Source organism: Borostomias antarcticus, assembly GCF_949987555.1.
Source record: "Borostomias antarcticus genome assembly, chromosome: 22".
Taxonomy (NCBI): domain Eukaryota; kingdom Metazoa; phylum Chordata; class Actinopteri; order Stomiiformes; family Stomiidae; genus Borostomias; species Borostomias antarcticus.
The window spans coordinates 12,916,858-12,934,202 of NC_140255.1; the positions used below are offsets into that span (position 1 = coordinate 12,916,858).

At 43.6% G+C, this 17,345-nt stretch overlaps 1 protein-coding gene across 1 annotated transcript; it reads left to right on the forward strand.

Annotated features, from left to right (window-relative positions):
• Nucleotides 1-13,733: 13,733 nt before the first annotated feature.
• On the forward strand, nucleotides 13,734-15,194 carry uts2r (urotensin 2 receptor; the record flags this gene model as incomplete). The annotated part of the gene is made up of 2 exons (XM_084456496.1): nucleotides 13,734-14,447; nucleotides 14,817-15,194. 2 exons carry the CDS (start codon nucleotides 13,734-13,736, stop codon nucleotides 15,192-15,194), a joined length of 1,092 nt encoding a protein of 363 aa, XP_084312622.1.
• Nucleotides 15,195-17,345: the final 2,151 nt, after the last annotated feature.

Genomic DNA, 17,345 nt, shown 5'->3' on the forward strand with positions numbered 1-17,345 from the left:
CGGTGCCATGCTGAGCAGCCATGAGGCAGAAATGGCAACGGCCACTCACCCCAAATTCTGGTTGACTTGGCTCCCTGTGGAGAAGAAAGAGTCTATGTACCTAACCATGATTCAGGAGGCAACACGACTGGAATCTGAAACTACTAGCGCACCTGCTGCAGAGGAATCCACTAGCCAGGATTGTGGCTCAGATGACGATGATTTTTTTTTGTTTGACAAGCAAAAGAAGAGCACAGGTCAAGGAATAGCAGAGGAAGAGATACGGCGGTTCCTTGATGACACACCCAAGACCATGGATTGCCTGCATAATTTCCCCTTGGTTAAGCAACTCTTCATGAAGTACAATACTACCTTGCCATCTAGTGCTCCAGTTGAGCGTCTGTTCAGTTATGGTGGAACCATTCTAACTTCATCTCGCAACAGACTGTCTGATGAGCACATGGAACAAGTCCTCCTCCTTCGTTACAACAGAAAGCTTTTCCCAAAGTTCAGTTTCGATTGACACTCTTTCTGATATTTTTGTGGCTCTCTTTATATATATATATATAAATATATATATTTGTTTTAAGTTGAGTTAAGGTGTATAACATACAGGGAGCCGCGTCTGTTTGTCTTCTTTGCAGTGATGTTCCTGCATCCATGTCTTTACTCTCTTTAATATGACTTATTGAGTCTTGTATTGATATCTGCACACCGCCACATATGTCTCAGCCTGTGTGAGTGAAGAAAGACACACAAAGGCTTGTGTTGCACTGTGGAGCTAAATGAATCTGTAAAAGTAAAAGTTGAGTAAAAGGATTATTGTATTTTATTGTACTGTAAGTAGCCTACAATAGGCTATCACACAAAATTATTTTATAGAGCAGAGTGCTTTGTTGTGTTATGTTTTTTCCCACTATTCATAAGGTTAAAATTAAAGTCACCTTAACCATATTTCTGTTGTCCTTTTCTTAATTTCATATTCGGTATAAACATTCTTGGCTGGTATCAATAGTAAAACATGTTTTATCTGGTTAACTAAATAGTTTTATTTAAAAGTAATCCAAAAGTAACTGAAAGTAATCCCTTACTTTACTTTTAAATTGTGGTAATCGGATTACGTTACTGACTACAATTTTTCACAAGTAACTTGTAACTGTAAGGGATTACTTTTTAAAAGTAACCTTCCCAACCCTGCAAATAAACCACCTTGAAACTAGAATCATGTAATTCTTGTCTACAATTGCGTCCATTGACTTCGGTATTACAGTCCTGCAGTATTCCAGGTTAGCTACTGTATGTCCTGGCTCTGTCCGTATCCCCTCCACACTGTAATGGCAAGTCATCTGTCACAGCTGCAATCACAATAACACTGCAGTTCTGAGAACCCACAGCACAGCTGGGAACATGTAGCACTCATGTTAATTGGCTCAGAGGAAGGAGGGGGGGGGGGGGGAGAGAGGGAGAGATAAAGAGAGGGAGATGGAGAGAGAGAGAGGACAGAGAGAGAGACTGAAAGTATATGTGGTATAGTGTTCTGAGCCAGTGCTAGAGGGCAGTGTAGGGTTAGTTAGACTGGTGAAGCTTACATACTACTGGTGTATGACATTACACTGCTGTAGATATACTACCCTATAGAACACATTCACTTACTGTACATATATAAATGTATATTCTCCTAATCTCTAAGAGAGAAAATCCTTAGGCTCAGAGTTTCCTCTTTGAGACAGTTCCCAACATCCTCCGCAAGCCCTCTTCTTTGACCCATAGGGATTATAATGGCGGCGCCTGGTCCCCTGTACACAATCAGGTCCCCTGTGAAAGGAAAACACAATGTTTTCTCCACTACAGAACCCCACTGGGCAATTTGCTACAATCACAACCCCCCCCCCCCCCCCCGCCCCCCCCAAACACACATATACACACATTAAAGTGGCAATCAAAGCTGCTCACCTAGAAAGAGAGGTTTTGATTCCAGGCAGTGAGAATTCAGTTCAGTCAGAGAGGGTTTTGTGTCAAATAAATTATTTTTGCCATGAAGAAAATTCGTTTTTTCCATCTGTTTTGTCCCAGATCCTGTGTTCTTGTCATTCTAAATAATTTAAATGTGTGTGTGTGTGTGTGTGTTTGTGTGAGTGAGAGAGAGAGAGAGAGAGAGAGAGAGAGAGAGAAGAGAGAGAGAGAGAGAGAGAGAGAGAGAGAGAAAGACAGAGACAGAGATAGAGATAGAGAGAGGGAGAGAGGGAGAGAGAGAGAGAGAGCAGGCCTGGGTTGGATGGGGACAACCTTCTATAAAGAATGTGAAGTTGACGTCACACATTGCTGAATGTTTGGTAATGGCCATTTTGCAAGGTCAAGGTCAGTCTACTGTTTTGTTCGTAAACAAATGTCACCATGGTAGGTCACTGCTGCTGCATCAAGAGCTGCCATTGTTCACACAATTATGAAGTGAGTAAAATGGACACCATTATGTTTCGCCTTTCCTATGTAGTTTTCCAGGTAGACTTCTTTGATTTCCCATGGAAGGCTGACACAACATCACAACACTGAATGCATGGAAGAAGAGGATACCACATGTTTTCTGGCTGAAACCACCTCATGTATTGAGATCCATCTGGTCTTCTCTCCTTTGCCGAAAGTCACCCACATTTTCTCGAGGCCAAGTTGCATCAAAGAGGGCATAACAGAAGTTGCTATGATTACAATGTCTGTGTCATTGGCATCGATCATCACAGATTTGTGTTCTTCATTCACTGCATCCTGGGCATGTAGAAAAATAAGTGTGTCTGCCTCAACACTATTTTAATGCCCCCTTAACTGCTCCACAAAGGTGGTGGTCATCTTGAAAATGGCCGACATCTTGAAATATCAATTGGCTGTGAACAGTTTATGGTCAATGGACCTATGGAGACTGTTCATGCTCATTTTCATGCTTCTATCACCAACTGAATGATTACATCACTTAACTACTCCACTTAGGTGGCGGCCATCTTGAAAAATGGCCACCATCTTGAAATTTCAAGTGGATGGGACAATATTATTGTCAAGGACCCCATGAAGACTACTCATGCTAATTTTCATGCTTGTATCTCCAACTGAAAGATTGCGTCACTTATCTGCCTCTACATACTAGAAAGAAACAGAATGTAAATATCTCTATGCAAACAGAAGATATAGTCATTTGAACACATACCTACAATAGGCGGAAATTTAAAATCTGAATCTCTATGAATGTTCTCCTTTACGTTTTAGTCATTCTGACATGGATTGTCAGAGCAACACATATGAGGGCTCTTTGGAAAGGTGTGCTACTACTGAATGCAGCAATATCAATTGTGTGAAGGTAGCTTGCATACTTATGGAGGTATGACAATAAACGTATAAGGTGTCCCAAACAGAAAATAAATTAAACAGTTCTAATTAAATCTTCAGTCCATAAATCATTGTGGTGTTAACAAATTCACCATTACTGCTAAGCAATTTGCTGATCTATGATGTATGTTGTGATTCATACATTTCATGAAAACAAAGATCCAATTGAATCAGTTTTAAATTGAATTGGCACTGTTATGCCCAACCTATACCGCGCAGCCAAAATGTGCCAGGGACCTGAAGCAGAGACACAGACAAGGAAGCAGGTTCACGGATTAACAAAGGTTTTTAATAAATAAAAAAAATAATGTTCCTATCTAAATTTAACTAAAGCTAAGCTAGTGTGTTGTGTGTGAATACATGGATTACATGTAAATAGAGTGTGTGCTAGGCTAGGCTCTTTGTGTGTGTGTGTGTGTGTGTGCGTGTGCGTGTGTTGTGTGTCTAAAATCTATATGTGGTGCAAAATGTAAATGGAGAGGTGCTGTTCTTGTGGGTACGGCCAAATTAAGAGTCCAGAGTTAAGGGTAAGGGGTTGAGTGTGTTGGGGGAGGTCGGTCTGTGGGAGGGGAGAGGGGGTCCTTGGTGGAGAGATAGAGAGGTGTTTGGGATCTGGGGTAGGGAATTGGGTTTGGGTAGGTGGACGGTGTGGAGAGGAGTTGAGCTTGGGTGGAGCCAACAGGATGTCTCTGACTTATTTGGGTGCAGGTGCTTTCAGGAACATCACAGGCTCAATAGACCCATCTCTGAGCCTCCACCCTCTACCAACTGGGTTCCAGAGATGAGGCTTGGCCACATGGCTGTGATGCCACACTGCAGTCTGGTAGAAGGCTCTTCACACATGTTGCTGGAAGGCATCTTCCGTTGGAGGTAGATGTGCAGCTGATGAATCTGTTGTAGATGCAAGTACAGTACTGTATGTATCTCAGCTCATTCAAAGTGGTGCAAGGACAGCCATCCTCTCTTTTCTTTTGGCCATACAGGAGGAGGGCATACTTTCTTGCCACAGGAATAGCTTCCTCCAGGCTTCCAGAGAGTCCAAAATTGGCCACCCCTTTTAAGTCCCTCAGATAGGTCTTGAGCCTTGTAAACGCAGTAGCCTTCCCTATTCTGTACAAGCTGCTCGTGTTATCACAACCTGTGAGGGCGTGGCATGCAGGCAGACATGCACAAAGTGCTGCACCAAGCTTCTTTGCAATTCAACAGACTGGGACAAACCTCTCCCTTGGGCCATGTCCAGAGTGCATGAACACTGTTGATGATCCAAACATTCCTTTGCTGGAATAGTAGATGAGCAAAAATAGTACGTCTGTATAATCACATCTGATGATGACCCGAGAATGTGACTGTGTGAGGTGGATTGAGTGGAGTATCAATCTGGTGTCGGCCTCCTCCTGGTCACTATAGACCCTTTTACTGTTGGTAAACAATTATTTTGGCAACAAAAAATGAACTACGGATGCGCAACACTCGTTGCCACCAGGTGCATCAATCAAATGCAGCGATTCTATTGGCATGTGTCATTACAGCGATGCATGCGCAATTTCGAAACAGGATGATGACGTTGCACAAGGAAAAAGGGTCTATACAGATCTGTCAAGTTGTCAACACCTGTCTTGCTGACCACCTTGACCTCCTCTTCATGCCAAAAGCCACCTGCTGGAATGACTGTTCTCTGAATAGATTCTACTGGATCCTGTATCGGCTATGTAATTGCTTACAAAGCAGCATAGAGCAGCCTTGTTACCACTGACCTTGAGGTATCTTCTGTAGTTTGAAACATTGGCTTTGCCTGTGATGATAAGTGTAGATCTGCTTGCTTGGATGGTGCCTCGTCTTTGCCTTTCCAGGTCTTTGATTGAGTATGGATGATCATATCTACAGTATCACTACAACAACACAGTTGATGTGTTCCTTTTGCATTACCGTGGTGATCTTCCAGACACACTCAGCCAGGTCATTGAATGTCTGAAAGACTGAGTCAGGGAGACTCTGTAGAAGAGCCATGCCATTGATGATGTATGCAGATGGTTCAGCAACATTAGGCAACTGCTGTATCTCTTCAACTACAGACTCCAGTTTTTTAGCTTTTGTGGTCTTTCTCATGCTTCCATCATCATAAAACAAAGAGGTGGGGACAGCAGCGAGTTCATGGGACATCACAGTCTCCATGGATATCTCTCTTCACTTGGATCAGCAAGTAATCTTCAAAAGAGCACATCTGAGTCCATGTGAACATTTCTAGATATACCTGACGTTTTCATGTCTTTGAAGGTTGCACACTGTTTTCTTTTTTCAGGATCCCAGAAGTTCTTCGTTCTTGTGGATTTTGCCAGGCGTTCTTCAATGAAGATGGCATTCTGCTCCGCACCATCTTTGAGGAAACTTGAGAGCTCTTTTGCATCTTTCTCAGATGCAACTTGACCACTTGTGAGATTGATTAGTTCCTCAGGGACACTATCGAGGTCAAAAGGGTACTGCTTCTGCTCGACAGCTTCCATTATCTTTTCTATGTCTCTTTCATATTTGTCCATTCTGGAGGCTCCAAGTTCTTTGTGTTCTGTTGGGCTCTTTGCATCAGTGTCTTTCATGGCATCCACATATGCTGTATTCACATGCCTGGTCATCAACCATCTTGTGAGAGCTGCCTTTCATAATGTGAAGCCAATAACTCCACCCTGACTTTTTTTTTACCTTTATTTTGAAGGAAAGTATGTCCTCTACAGTATACAGTATGTGGAGACAGGGTTTTGTGAACATCATTCCTCTGTTGAGCTACAGTAAGTATGCGTTGTAGGTCTTCTTTTGTGGGCTTTTTGATATATAGCTCTAGTTTCTTTTCTTTATCAAAATGTCTGCCACAGGCGCTACAAAGATTAGGATCAAATGAGTGTACATCACTCTTCATTCTGGTAAAAGTGTGAAAAGATGCATTACATTATATGTTGTAATTACACATGTACACTATTGTTGTGAGGACTAGGAAATATGGTAATTGTAACTTGCTCAGTTGGTTAATTAGATACTAATTAGTAACTAATCTAGCTACTCTTTCTTGCTAACTACTTAAATTATGGTAGGTCAGGTATACTTAGATACTTCATTTGGCAAGGTCATTCTCAGCCTTTTAACATCCCATAATATTTGCAATGATTTACCTGTCAGGCTATGAATAAATGGTATCCATGTAGGCAATAACAGAGATGCAGACAGAGCAAATGGACCCAGTTACTGTTGTATAGCCTAACACCTGTGATGGAAGCATTAATCGGTTGTGCCTGATCATTGCACTGCAGTCAGGCAGACCTGATTAATCACTCCATTCAATAATATGGGATTAGTAGGCTACTTATATTGTAGGCCTACATTTTTCTCTGCCCCATTGTTGACATTTCTAAAATTCTTCTTGTTTGGGACATTTCACACATTTTGGGACATCTACTCAATAAATGTATCAATATTTTGCCACCCCTGATAATGATACTAATGGGTGTGATACTGTAGATTTCATTAGGACTATTTAAAATGTTCCCCGTTTGGGACACCTTATATGTTTATTGTCATAACTCCAGAAGTATGCAAGCTACCTTCATACAATTGATATTGCTGTATTCAGTAGTAGCACACCGTTCCAAAGAGCCCTCATATGTGTTGCTCTGACAATCCTTGGCAAAACGACTAAAAAGTGAAGGAGAACATTCTACTGTACATTTAGATTCAGATTACAAATGTCCGCCTATTGTAGGTATGTGTTCAAATGACTATATCTCTTGTTTGCTGAATTTACATTCAGTTTTTTCTTGTGTCTAGCTTCTAGTAAACTTTCTATTCAATTCTGTACACAAACACACAACATGGATGCAAGGGACACACACACACACACACACACGTGGAGGTATGTGATCCCTGTGATGAGCAGATTCATAGGGGCTTGGCATGATTAGGCCTTGCCTATGTTAAGGACCCAAAGCCCCCCCCAAAACAGTCCCACATTCCACAAACAAACAGATACACGCACACAAACACACATACACACACGCAAACTCTCTCTCCCTCACACACACACGCACACACACACACACACACACACACACACACACACACACACACACACACACACACACACACACACACACAAACACACACATTGCCAGTGTGCCTCATTTAGACATGGTTGAAATGTAGAGCATCAACCTTTATAATAAGGTATGCTCATTTATTAAGAACAGCTCTTGCCAGGATTGTGTGACCTACTCTCTCTGAACAAATAGAAAACAAATGCATTTACAGTCAGACCCTAACCAACATTCTAACCAATCATTTTACAGAACCTGTATTCTTTGGTGCTCTACCAAATGCTGACCTGGGCCAGAGAGTGAAAAGGTTTCCCTTCAAATGATTTCATTAGTTTCAAGGAAACATGATTTCATAAATCTCTGATCGGGTTTGCGCTGTGAAAAGAATGCAGTAAATCTGTTGCTGTGTACAGACAGGCAGCGTGGTGGCCTTATATGAATCTATAGATGTTTGACCTCCGGTGTCAGAAGGTCGGGTGTAAATACTGCCACACAAAGGACCTGTCCTGGTGCACGGTAGGGGTCGTCTGCCTCGGGGTGGGGGTGGGGGGACTGGAGGGGGGTGCAACCCACATAGACCTGTTTCTCTGGAAAAATGTATTGCTTATATAACAGTACTATATTACTGTGAGTCATGAAAGCAGCAGTGATTATGTTTGCATGAGTAACGTTTCATTAGATGCCATTTGAATTAATAGATCTTGAATGTTTGATCCTTTTCTACCACAGCTCCCATAAATGCTCTGGAAACACAAATAAATCCTCATCAACGTGACAGGGAAGATGGAGAAAGAGAGAGAGAGACAGAGAACAGAGTGAAAGAGAGAGAGATCTTTTAATCAGAAGCACCCCTTTTTTAAACCAAGCGGTGCCGGCCCAGACCAGACACCATTGAGAGGTGCTGTATTTGTTTAGTTTGGAATGGCTCTCTAACTAATGTTTAATTACAGTGCCCGGAACACAACGGCTGCAGATAGGCTGGCCAAATTGACTTTGCCAGCATAGCTTTATAGTCTAGAATAGATCCGAAATACCCTGGTCTGCAACCTTGGCAAACACCAGTATGATATTATGTCCTCACTAAGTTCCTCTCATATTAACAACATATTTATTTATTTGCAGTACTGTTGGGGGGGGGGGGGGGGGGCAAGATTATTGTTGTTGAAACATGGCTTTCACTGAGCACACTTTCAACTATGACGCCCTCTAGGACTAGGGTGTGGTACATTAATGAGAGCTAATGTAAACACATGATATGGTGCGGGAAAGAATTGTGTGTGTGTGTGTGTGTGTGTGTGTGTGTGTGTGTGTGTGTGTGTGTGTGTGTCTGTCTGTCTGTCTGTCTGTCTGTCTGCCTGTCAGTCTGTATCCACATGCTTCTGTTACACAGAAATAGCCAGTGAAGGGGTAAGAGAGAGAGAATGAGAGAATGAGGGAGAGAGAATGAGAGATAGAGATAGAGAATGAGAGAGAGAGAGAGAGAGAGAGAGAGCAGGACATATTTCTGACATACCTCTTCCGAACCATGCCCCTTCCCTCCCAACTCTCTATCTCTCTTTCTTTCTCTCTCTTCTCTCTCTCTCCCATTCTCTCTCTCAGTCACCTCCCCTCTCACTTCTTGCATGCGTGTGAGTGCCTTTCTATCTATGTGCCTCCTTCCCTCCCTCCCTCCTCTCTGTCTCTCCCAGGCACGCTCTCGCTTCTCTCTGTCAGTGAAGGGGGATTCTCCGTACCCAGCTGAAGCGTAATGTGATTCTCATCTCCGTCACTTGCCCCTGGAGGAAACCTTCTGTTTCTCTGATTCATATCATTGAGGCTTTTTTTTCTCCCTTAAATTTGATTTTCTCAGCTGTCATCTCAGAGCTGTCAGCCAGATCTGTGATTCGCGCAAGGCACTTTGAGAAGGAGAGAGAGAGAGAGAGAGGGAGAGAGAGAAAGATAACTTTTTCTGTAGAATAACCTTTCAGGGTTTTTTTCCGGAAATATTGGACATCTTCATTAATGGCTGGAGAATATGACAGTCTGTGGAAATTCAACAATGACGACTATCATTATAGCTGTTGACTTTTTCTTTTTTATGCTCCTCAAATCGAGAGCCTGAATTTCTTTCTGTCTGATGTCCAGTGGTCAGTTTCACCTGACCGACAGGACCTGTTGGGATGTTTTAGGGACTCTGAAATCCCTCCAGTATGTGTGGGAAGTTTGGAGGACCAGAGTGAGTTAAACCATGCTTGGTGAACAAGGATCTTAAATGCTAAACCTTCCTTTCAGAGCAACAGTCAGTCTGCAGCTCTTAGTCAAGGTAAGACCTTCCAATGACATTTCAGTCGGACTTCTCAAATGCACATCCATGAACAGTGCATGCGCAAACACACACACACACACACACACACACACATACACAATGGCTGGCACTGGCACTGTTAGGAGTCTGTCAAAGCAGTGAACATACTTCATTAATCAGGGATGACAGTTCCCACACATTAGAGCGCGTACCCATGTGTCTGGTCCTGTCACTGTCGCCCACGGTGACCCAGAGGGGAGGACTTTAGTAACGATTTCTGTCAGGGTCTTGAGAGCTCCTAATGGAGACAGAAATGTATATCGGGATAACTGCCTCGTTTGGGGTGGTTACACCAAGGTTTGGGAACTCTTGTCTGTGGTTTTGCATCCCGGAATGTCATTGTGTCTGTTTCCTCTCTGTGTACTGTATATTCGATACAGCTCTTAATCAGGGAAGGTTTGGAGAGAGAGACATGCGTCATCCTATGAGAACGTGTCATCATACCAGGGAATCCTTTCCCAGATGTCTCACTCACCAGGGAGGGGTATCTTAGGGAAGATTATTATATCATTAAGACAATTAAATTTTCTGTTGATGGAATCAAAATCTGCCACCTTGGAATAGGAATGGCATTGACATAAAGGTATGGATATCACTGCAAACCATAAGAAGATAGGCTCATAAAGAATCATTTCGGGACCAGTAGTACAGTACCAGTAGTCCATACATCATCCATGCATCTGTTGTATCCTCTTAACCATGCATCTATAAAATATTTTTATGAGCAATTTTCAAAGGACCTCCTGGCAAAGGTCAACAAAAAGTATTGCAACTTACCGGACATGTGATAGAGTAGATGTTTATTAATCCTGTTATAAGAGATAACACCTTTTAAAGGGATTGTACAGCAAGCGAGTGGGGCAGCTGAGGTCAACCACAGTGATACTGCAGTCATTACAATAAAGCCCTCCATGTAAATCAAATTACACAACCAACCTTCTATCCATGAAAACGTATCAGACTACAGATTGTGGATTCAATTTTTTAATGAAATTGCAGTTAATTGACCTTCGCTCTGCAAAATAGAATGTAAAATAAGATGGAAGATAAACCCACTTGATAATAATAATAAAATGGATGTAAACAGAATAAGTAAAATGCAGAACATAAGATAAAACTAACTGAATATATAAAATGAACTTAAAGCAGGCCATAGTTATACATAATCATTAATCAGCATCATCCCTTTGTCCTAGATGGTAATTATCCTCATCATCTTTGCGATGGTAATTATCCTTGCCCAAATAGTCACATAAGGCAGGCCAACTAAACCTTGTCTCTCACACAGCAATGCAAATGGTAATTTCCCTTGTCTGTTTAGTCACAGACAGCTATTTATTTCTTCCCACCTCTGCTCTTCTTTCCATTGTCTTTCACATGGCCCTACACAGTTCCACATTTTAAAATAAAGTTAGAAAAGCTTTTAAAAATGTAGTAGGGCGCACTGCTCTCAGGTAATTGCATCACAGATAGCCACTCCCCCAGGAAGTCCATATATGGGCAGAGTGCAGCACAGGTAGGAACCCCGCCCCCTGTACCAATTTCCCTTGGCCCCGTTAGAGGAGTCCACAGGTGCTATAGAGGGTAATTGGTAGCTTTGTGAGGCCTCAACCTGGTTAGGACCTCTCCCCAGCACCAGTGTTTGCTGCGTTGATGGTAGGTAGGTAGATAGATAGATAGATAGATAGATAGATAGATAGATAGATAGCTAGCTAGCTTATAGGACATGTTTTCTGAGATTGTTTTCTTTGCTAATGTTTGCCCACTGTGCTCTCTCTGTAGCTCCTCTCTGACCCCCCTCATGGGATTTCCTGTATGACTGATTTCTGCCAACCCACTGTGGGTAATTACATTCGGTCAAGTTGAGAGTTATGTTGGTGTGGCAGCTTTTCTAACTTTTTGTTCTCATGCCATTGTCAGCTTTTGGTGCCCTGGCTTTGCTGGTACTGTTTGGTAGCCATCCAACACTACTGTTAAGTGGTCTCAGGCTGGCTGCGGTTTTGCCTACACTGGTTCTGGTTTTAGAAATTATCGATCTTATTTGTAAGCTAACTGGCATTTATTTCTTAGAGGGCCTCCCCTGTGAACCCCCCCAGGCCACAGTAGAGTGGAGCGTCACCGGTCGGTGGGCTAGTCAGTTTTCCCCTCCCACACTGCACTGCATGTCTATACCCCGTTTGCTGTGGTTGAAGTAAGGTTGCCGTGGCTTGCTGTTCCTTCACTAGTGTGGGTGTAAAGTATTGCACCTCTCTGGGCTCAGCCCTCTAAGTCTACCCCCGACATTGGTGGCTCACCCTCTGCTAGGCTCGCCAAGCCCCCCTAACCCTCAGGTGCTCAGGCCTGTTATAGTTTTAGTGTAACATTAATAAAGTTGTTCCCCTTTATATAACTTGTTATAAACATGTTACCCTGATTTAGAGGTAAGAGGTCTGATTTCCCACATTGTCCAGCTGGTAAATAAACTTTTGTGCTCTTTGTTGGAAACGTGTCTCTGGCGGTCAATGGTTGAACTTGTCATTAGTCCCGAGGACCTCATCTCGTGTATAAAAAAAGGTGGCGTTGTCGAGCTTATCCCTGGTTACAAAAACATTTTGCGAGCTGGCTTCCCTGATATCTATAGGTATTGTGTTCCTTAGCTTTGTGGCGTAATTGTCAAAGGCTGCTTCCCCAATCATCTTCCGGCTGTTACTGGGAGCCACCAGTAAACCAGCAGCAGTTGGTCGCAGTGATCTTGACGGCAAGTAGGGTAGTTGACAAGGGCATTAGCAATGTAGCTTGGTCCTAGCCCATGAGGGGGTTTTGTATACAGTAAGGCGGAAGACCTTAAAATTAAGACTGGACTAATGTGCTCTCTCCTTGGTTCTGGTTAATAGCTGAGCTGCAGAGTTTTGAATGAGTTGAAGTCTCTCAGCCTTTGAATCGAACTTAACACCAACATTTGTAACCTCAGATTTAATCCTGGGAGTAAATTTACCCAGATTATTAAACATCATTCCTCTTTTTGTTTTAGGTACCGACTAGTAGGATTTCAGTTTAGTTCTCTTAAATGTTTGCTCATCCATTTCTTCATTGCTAGAAGACAGGTGGTGGTGGAGTTTATAACTGCAGCATAATTTGGTTCAGCAGAGATGTAGTTACATGTGATCCGCATTACTATGGAAACATGCATTGTGCTCTCCAATGATGTCCCCGAGTGGCAGCTCTCTGATGTCCCCGAGTGGCAGCTCTCTGATGTCCCCGAGTGGCAGCGTGTATAGTGAGAATAATAATGGACCGAGGCAGCTCCAAAGCAGACGTCATGTTTCTCAGACACATGACCCCCAAGCCTGACGTAAAACTTTCTCCATTGAAGTATGTTCTGAACCAGTTTAACACAGAAAGACTTGACAAATTTCAAGATGTTTGATTTGGATATCATGTTCAGTCGTATCAAATGCTGGGCTTAAGTCTAAAGAGGACAATAATTGAGACCTTATCAGAGTTGTCTGAGGTCACTGATTATTTTAGTCGGAGCAGTTTCAGTGCTGTGGTATGTTCTAACTCCTGATTGAAATTCTTGTTTTCTTTAATAAAGGAATTTATTTGCACTGGAATTAACTTTTTAAAGCATCTTACTAATGAATGGAAGGCTGGATAGTGGCATATCCTTATCTGCTCTAAGCAGCCAATCCTCATAATAGACACTCAACTAAGATCCTCTGAATGCATCATGAAATAGATTATTTCAGTCTACCAAATAAGAAAACATCAAGCATCAGCTTCTAACAAACTACTGAATAAACATGAAATCAACCATGCTTTCTCTCTCAAAATTGCTTCCATCTAGTAGTTATGGAGGATACTGATAATACATTATAAATACTTATTTCCCTCTTTCCCTCTCTCTACCCGCCCCCTCCCCATCATTCTACCTCTTGTCTCTCTCCCTCTCTCTCTCTCTCTCTCCCTCTCTATCTCCAGCAATGACGACAGTATCCATGGAGCCCCTGGTGGTGTTGGCTGAGCGCGCCCCCAATGTGACTTCCCCGCCCCCCTCCTCCCCCGAGGACATGTTGGCCACCTTGACCATCGGAATCATCCTTTCCCTCATGTTTCTGGTGGGCATGTCCGGGAACATCTACACACTGGTGGTCATGTGTCACTCCATGAGGTCGGCGGCCTCCATGTACATCTACATCATCAACCTGGCCCTGGCTGACCTCCTCTACCTCCTCACCATCCCTTTTGTGGTGTGCACGCAGTTCCTGAAGGTCTGGTACTTTGGAGCCGTGGGGTGTCAGATCCTGTTTGGCATGGACTTCCTCACCATGCACGCCAGCATCTTCACCCTGACCGTTATGAGCACCGAGCGCTACTTCGCCGTGCTCAAACCGCTCGACACGGTCAAGCGCTCCAAGAGCTACCGCAAGGCCATCGCTGTGCTGGTGTGGGTGGCTTCCCTAGTCCTGGCGTTACCCATGATCCTCAGCATCCAGCTGAAGACCATGGGCAGCAAGATGATGTGCCATCCTAGCCTATCCCCGCTCTCGTACAAGATCTACATCTCCTGCCTCTTCTGCACCAGCATCGTGGCCCCGGGCATAATCATTGGCTATCTCTACATCCGGCTGGCTCGAACCTATTGGATCTCACAGACCGAGACCTTCAAGCAGACCAAGAAGCTGCCCAATCAGAAGGTTTACACAATCCATTTCTCTTTCTCTTTCTCTTTCTCTTTCTCTTTCTCTTTCTCTTTCTCTTTCTCTCTCTCTTTCTCTCTTTCTCTCTTTCTCTCTTTCTCTCTCTCTCTCTTTCTCTTCCTCTCTTCCTCTCTCTTCCTCTCTCTTCCTCTCTCTTCCTCTCTCTTCCTCTCTCTTCCTCTCTCTTTCTCTCTCTTTCTCTCTCTCTCTCTCTCTATCTCTCTCTCTCTCTCTCTCTCAACCTACTGTACAGTCTCTCTCTCTCAACCTACAGTCTTTATATTTCTTCTATTCATACAACATTATAAGTAGACTGCCGGCCATCCAGACATCTCCATCCTAACCCCTGCTTCTCTGGTTTCCCAGGTCCTCTACCTGATCTTCACCATCGTCCTCCTGTTCTGGGCCTGCTTCCTGCCCTTCTGGATCTGGCAGCTCCTCCCGCCCTCCCTGGACATCTCCATTAAGGCCCGGCGCAACATCAACTACCTGACCACCTGCCTGACCTACAGCAACAGCTGCATCAACCCCTTCCTCTACACCCTGCTCACCAAGAACTACAAGGAATACCTGCGGAAGAGGCAGCGCACCTGCACGGCCGGCAGCTGCTTCAGCCGCAGGAGCCACTTCCAGCCCTCGCCACCCCGCTCGCTGTCCTCGGCGAGCAGCCAGCAGTGCACGGAGAGCTTTGCGCTGGTGCTCACGCACACACCGTCGCAGCGTGCCCCAAACAGCAGCCTGTGAGGTAGGAGGAGCAAGAACCCGCATCGCTGAGGTCTTGAGAGCATGTCTTTGAAAGTTGGGTTGAGCAGAGAGCGGGTTCCGTGTGTTGTTGTTTGGATGGATTATGCTCGAGTTGAGTTGAAAGCTTTTCCCTACATATAAGCAAAAGGTGGTATTCTGAATACACTGTGATTTAATAACTTTCAATATGAGGAGCCTGTGGAACAGCAGGTCTCCAGTCTAGGGCGGCATTCAGTACAGTATAGAGGTGGTAAATTGTGGTCTTTCTCCATAGCAAAGCAATGTGCCCTGGGGGTATTCCCAGTGACGTCAGATAGTGGTAGACGGGGCCGTTGCTAGGAATTCTGGGCCCCCTTAAAGAATATTGGTGTGGGCCCCTACCCCTCCGACTTTTCGTCACCACTTTTTTCGACCCCTTTTTTAATTATTTTTTTTATATTTTTAATGTATCATTTTGTATTTCTGTTTCTGTGATTTTTCAAATTAACCTCTCCATAGACACTGGGTATAATTATATAAATAAATTATGCATTGTGTATTATCTGTGCTTGGACTGTCTGTAGCAGTTTCATGATGAACTACTCTGAGCCTCTTCACTCCCTTCACTCTGTTTCTGACTGGTAAGGACCTGGCTCTGTAGACAGTAAGAACAGAACTGAGATCTAAAAAGATCTGCTAGGGTAGGTCGGTTCTCTTTGTCTCTAAGCTTCATCTCTGATTGTTATTGATCAGTCTGCCGGTCTGTTTGTCTGTCTGCACACATGCTTCACCTCGAGATATTCCACTGTCATTCGATATGCTTTGTATTTGTAGTCTGTTGTGGGTTAGTGGGTGGGTTGTCAGAGTGCAAAAGAGCCTTTGTCTCAAAATAACACAACAGCTGTTTACAGTTGATGGACACCCTTGTTAAATTGCTACTTTGGTTCTGTGTCCGTCTGATTCTGTCTTGCCAGTCTGAGCATCTCGTGCGTGCGTGCGTGCGTCCGTGCGTCCGTCCGTCCGTCCGACCGTCCGTCCGTCCGTCCTGCCACTCCCACCTTCCCCCCTGCTCTGCTCCCTAACCCTTCACTCTCCTGCTGTATCCCCAGGCTTCCTCCCCAAAGTACATTTAAGTCCCAGGATGCACACGTGCGCACACACACGGTGGAAAGTGGAAATACAGTATTTTGATGGCAGCAGCTTGTGGCATAAAAAAAACTAATTTGATCATAACTGAGGCCAGACAGACTCAGCGGAGCGCTCCGCTTCAGTTGTATTAGGTTTCATTAGAATTAATCCCACAGGTAAATAAATGCAATGTGTCTGACCTTGGTCATAATGTCTTGCTAACGTTGCTAGGATATTAGGGTTTGTTTAAAAGTGTAATGTGTTCTTCCCGACTGCCCGCTGGGAGTGGAATGGTGAGCCATATGTCCCTGCTGTCTGCCCTAGAATACACCTTCCTGTGTGACAAGTAATTTGCAAGGCTGGGGTACACACGGGGGGAGGGAGAGGGGCAGAGAGAGAATTTGTCAATCATCATATAAACAGCAATATGTAGGCTATGTATGTAGCATGCACAGAATCACACACATGGACACGCAAGGATATCAGTGGGTATTTTTAGATGGAAAGTTTGTTCTCAAGGACAAACTTTAGCATTTGAAAGCAGCACTATGCCTGCTGAGGTGGGCTTAGGGCCCTCGGACAAGAACAGCGACAAGTTCATAATACTGATCATGTAGATCAGCAACAATAATTTCACAGCTAATTACTACGGCTGTAAATGTAGACCTACTGGAAAAACTCTACAGACTAAGAAAAAGAAACAAAATCAGATATCCCAAGCTTATGGAATTGGCAAAACACCAGAGGATAATCTTTACTTTTGTTTTCATATTCTGAAGAAACAAAGCTTGAACTTGGGAATGTGAGTGGATTCCATGGGTCTGCTCTTCATGATAATGTCATGCAGTGGGTCATGGGACAATCCAGACAGATATTTATTTATTTTAAACACTGCAAAGACATTTTAATATAGGTATAATTTTGTAGTTGGTTAGATTTTTGGCTTGGCTTTGGCTTGTCTTGGCTGTGACTTTGGCTTTGTGAATAACTGTCATGGAAAATGAGATTTCATTTAAGCCAAGAAAATGGTTGACAATATTGTGA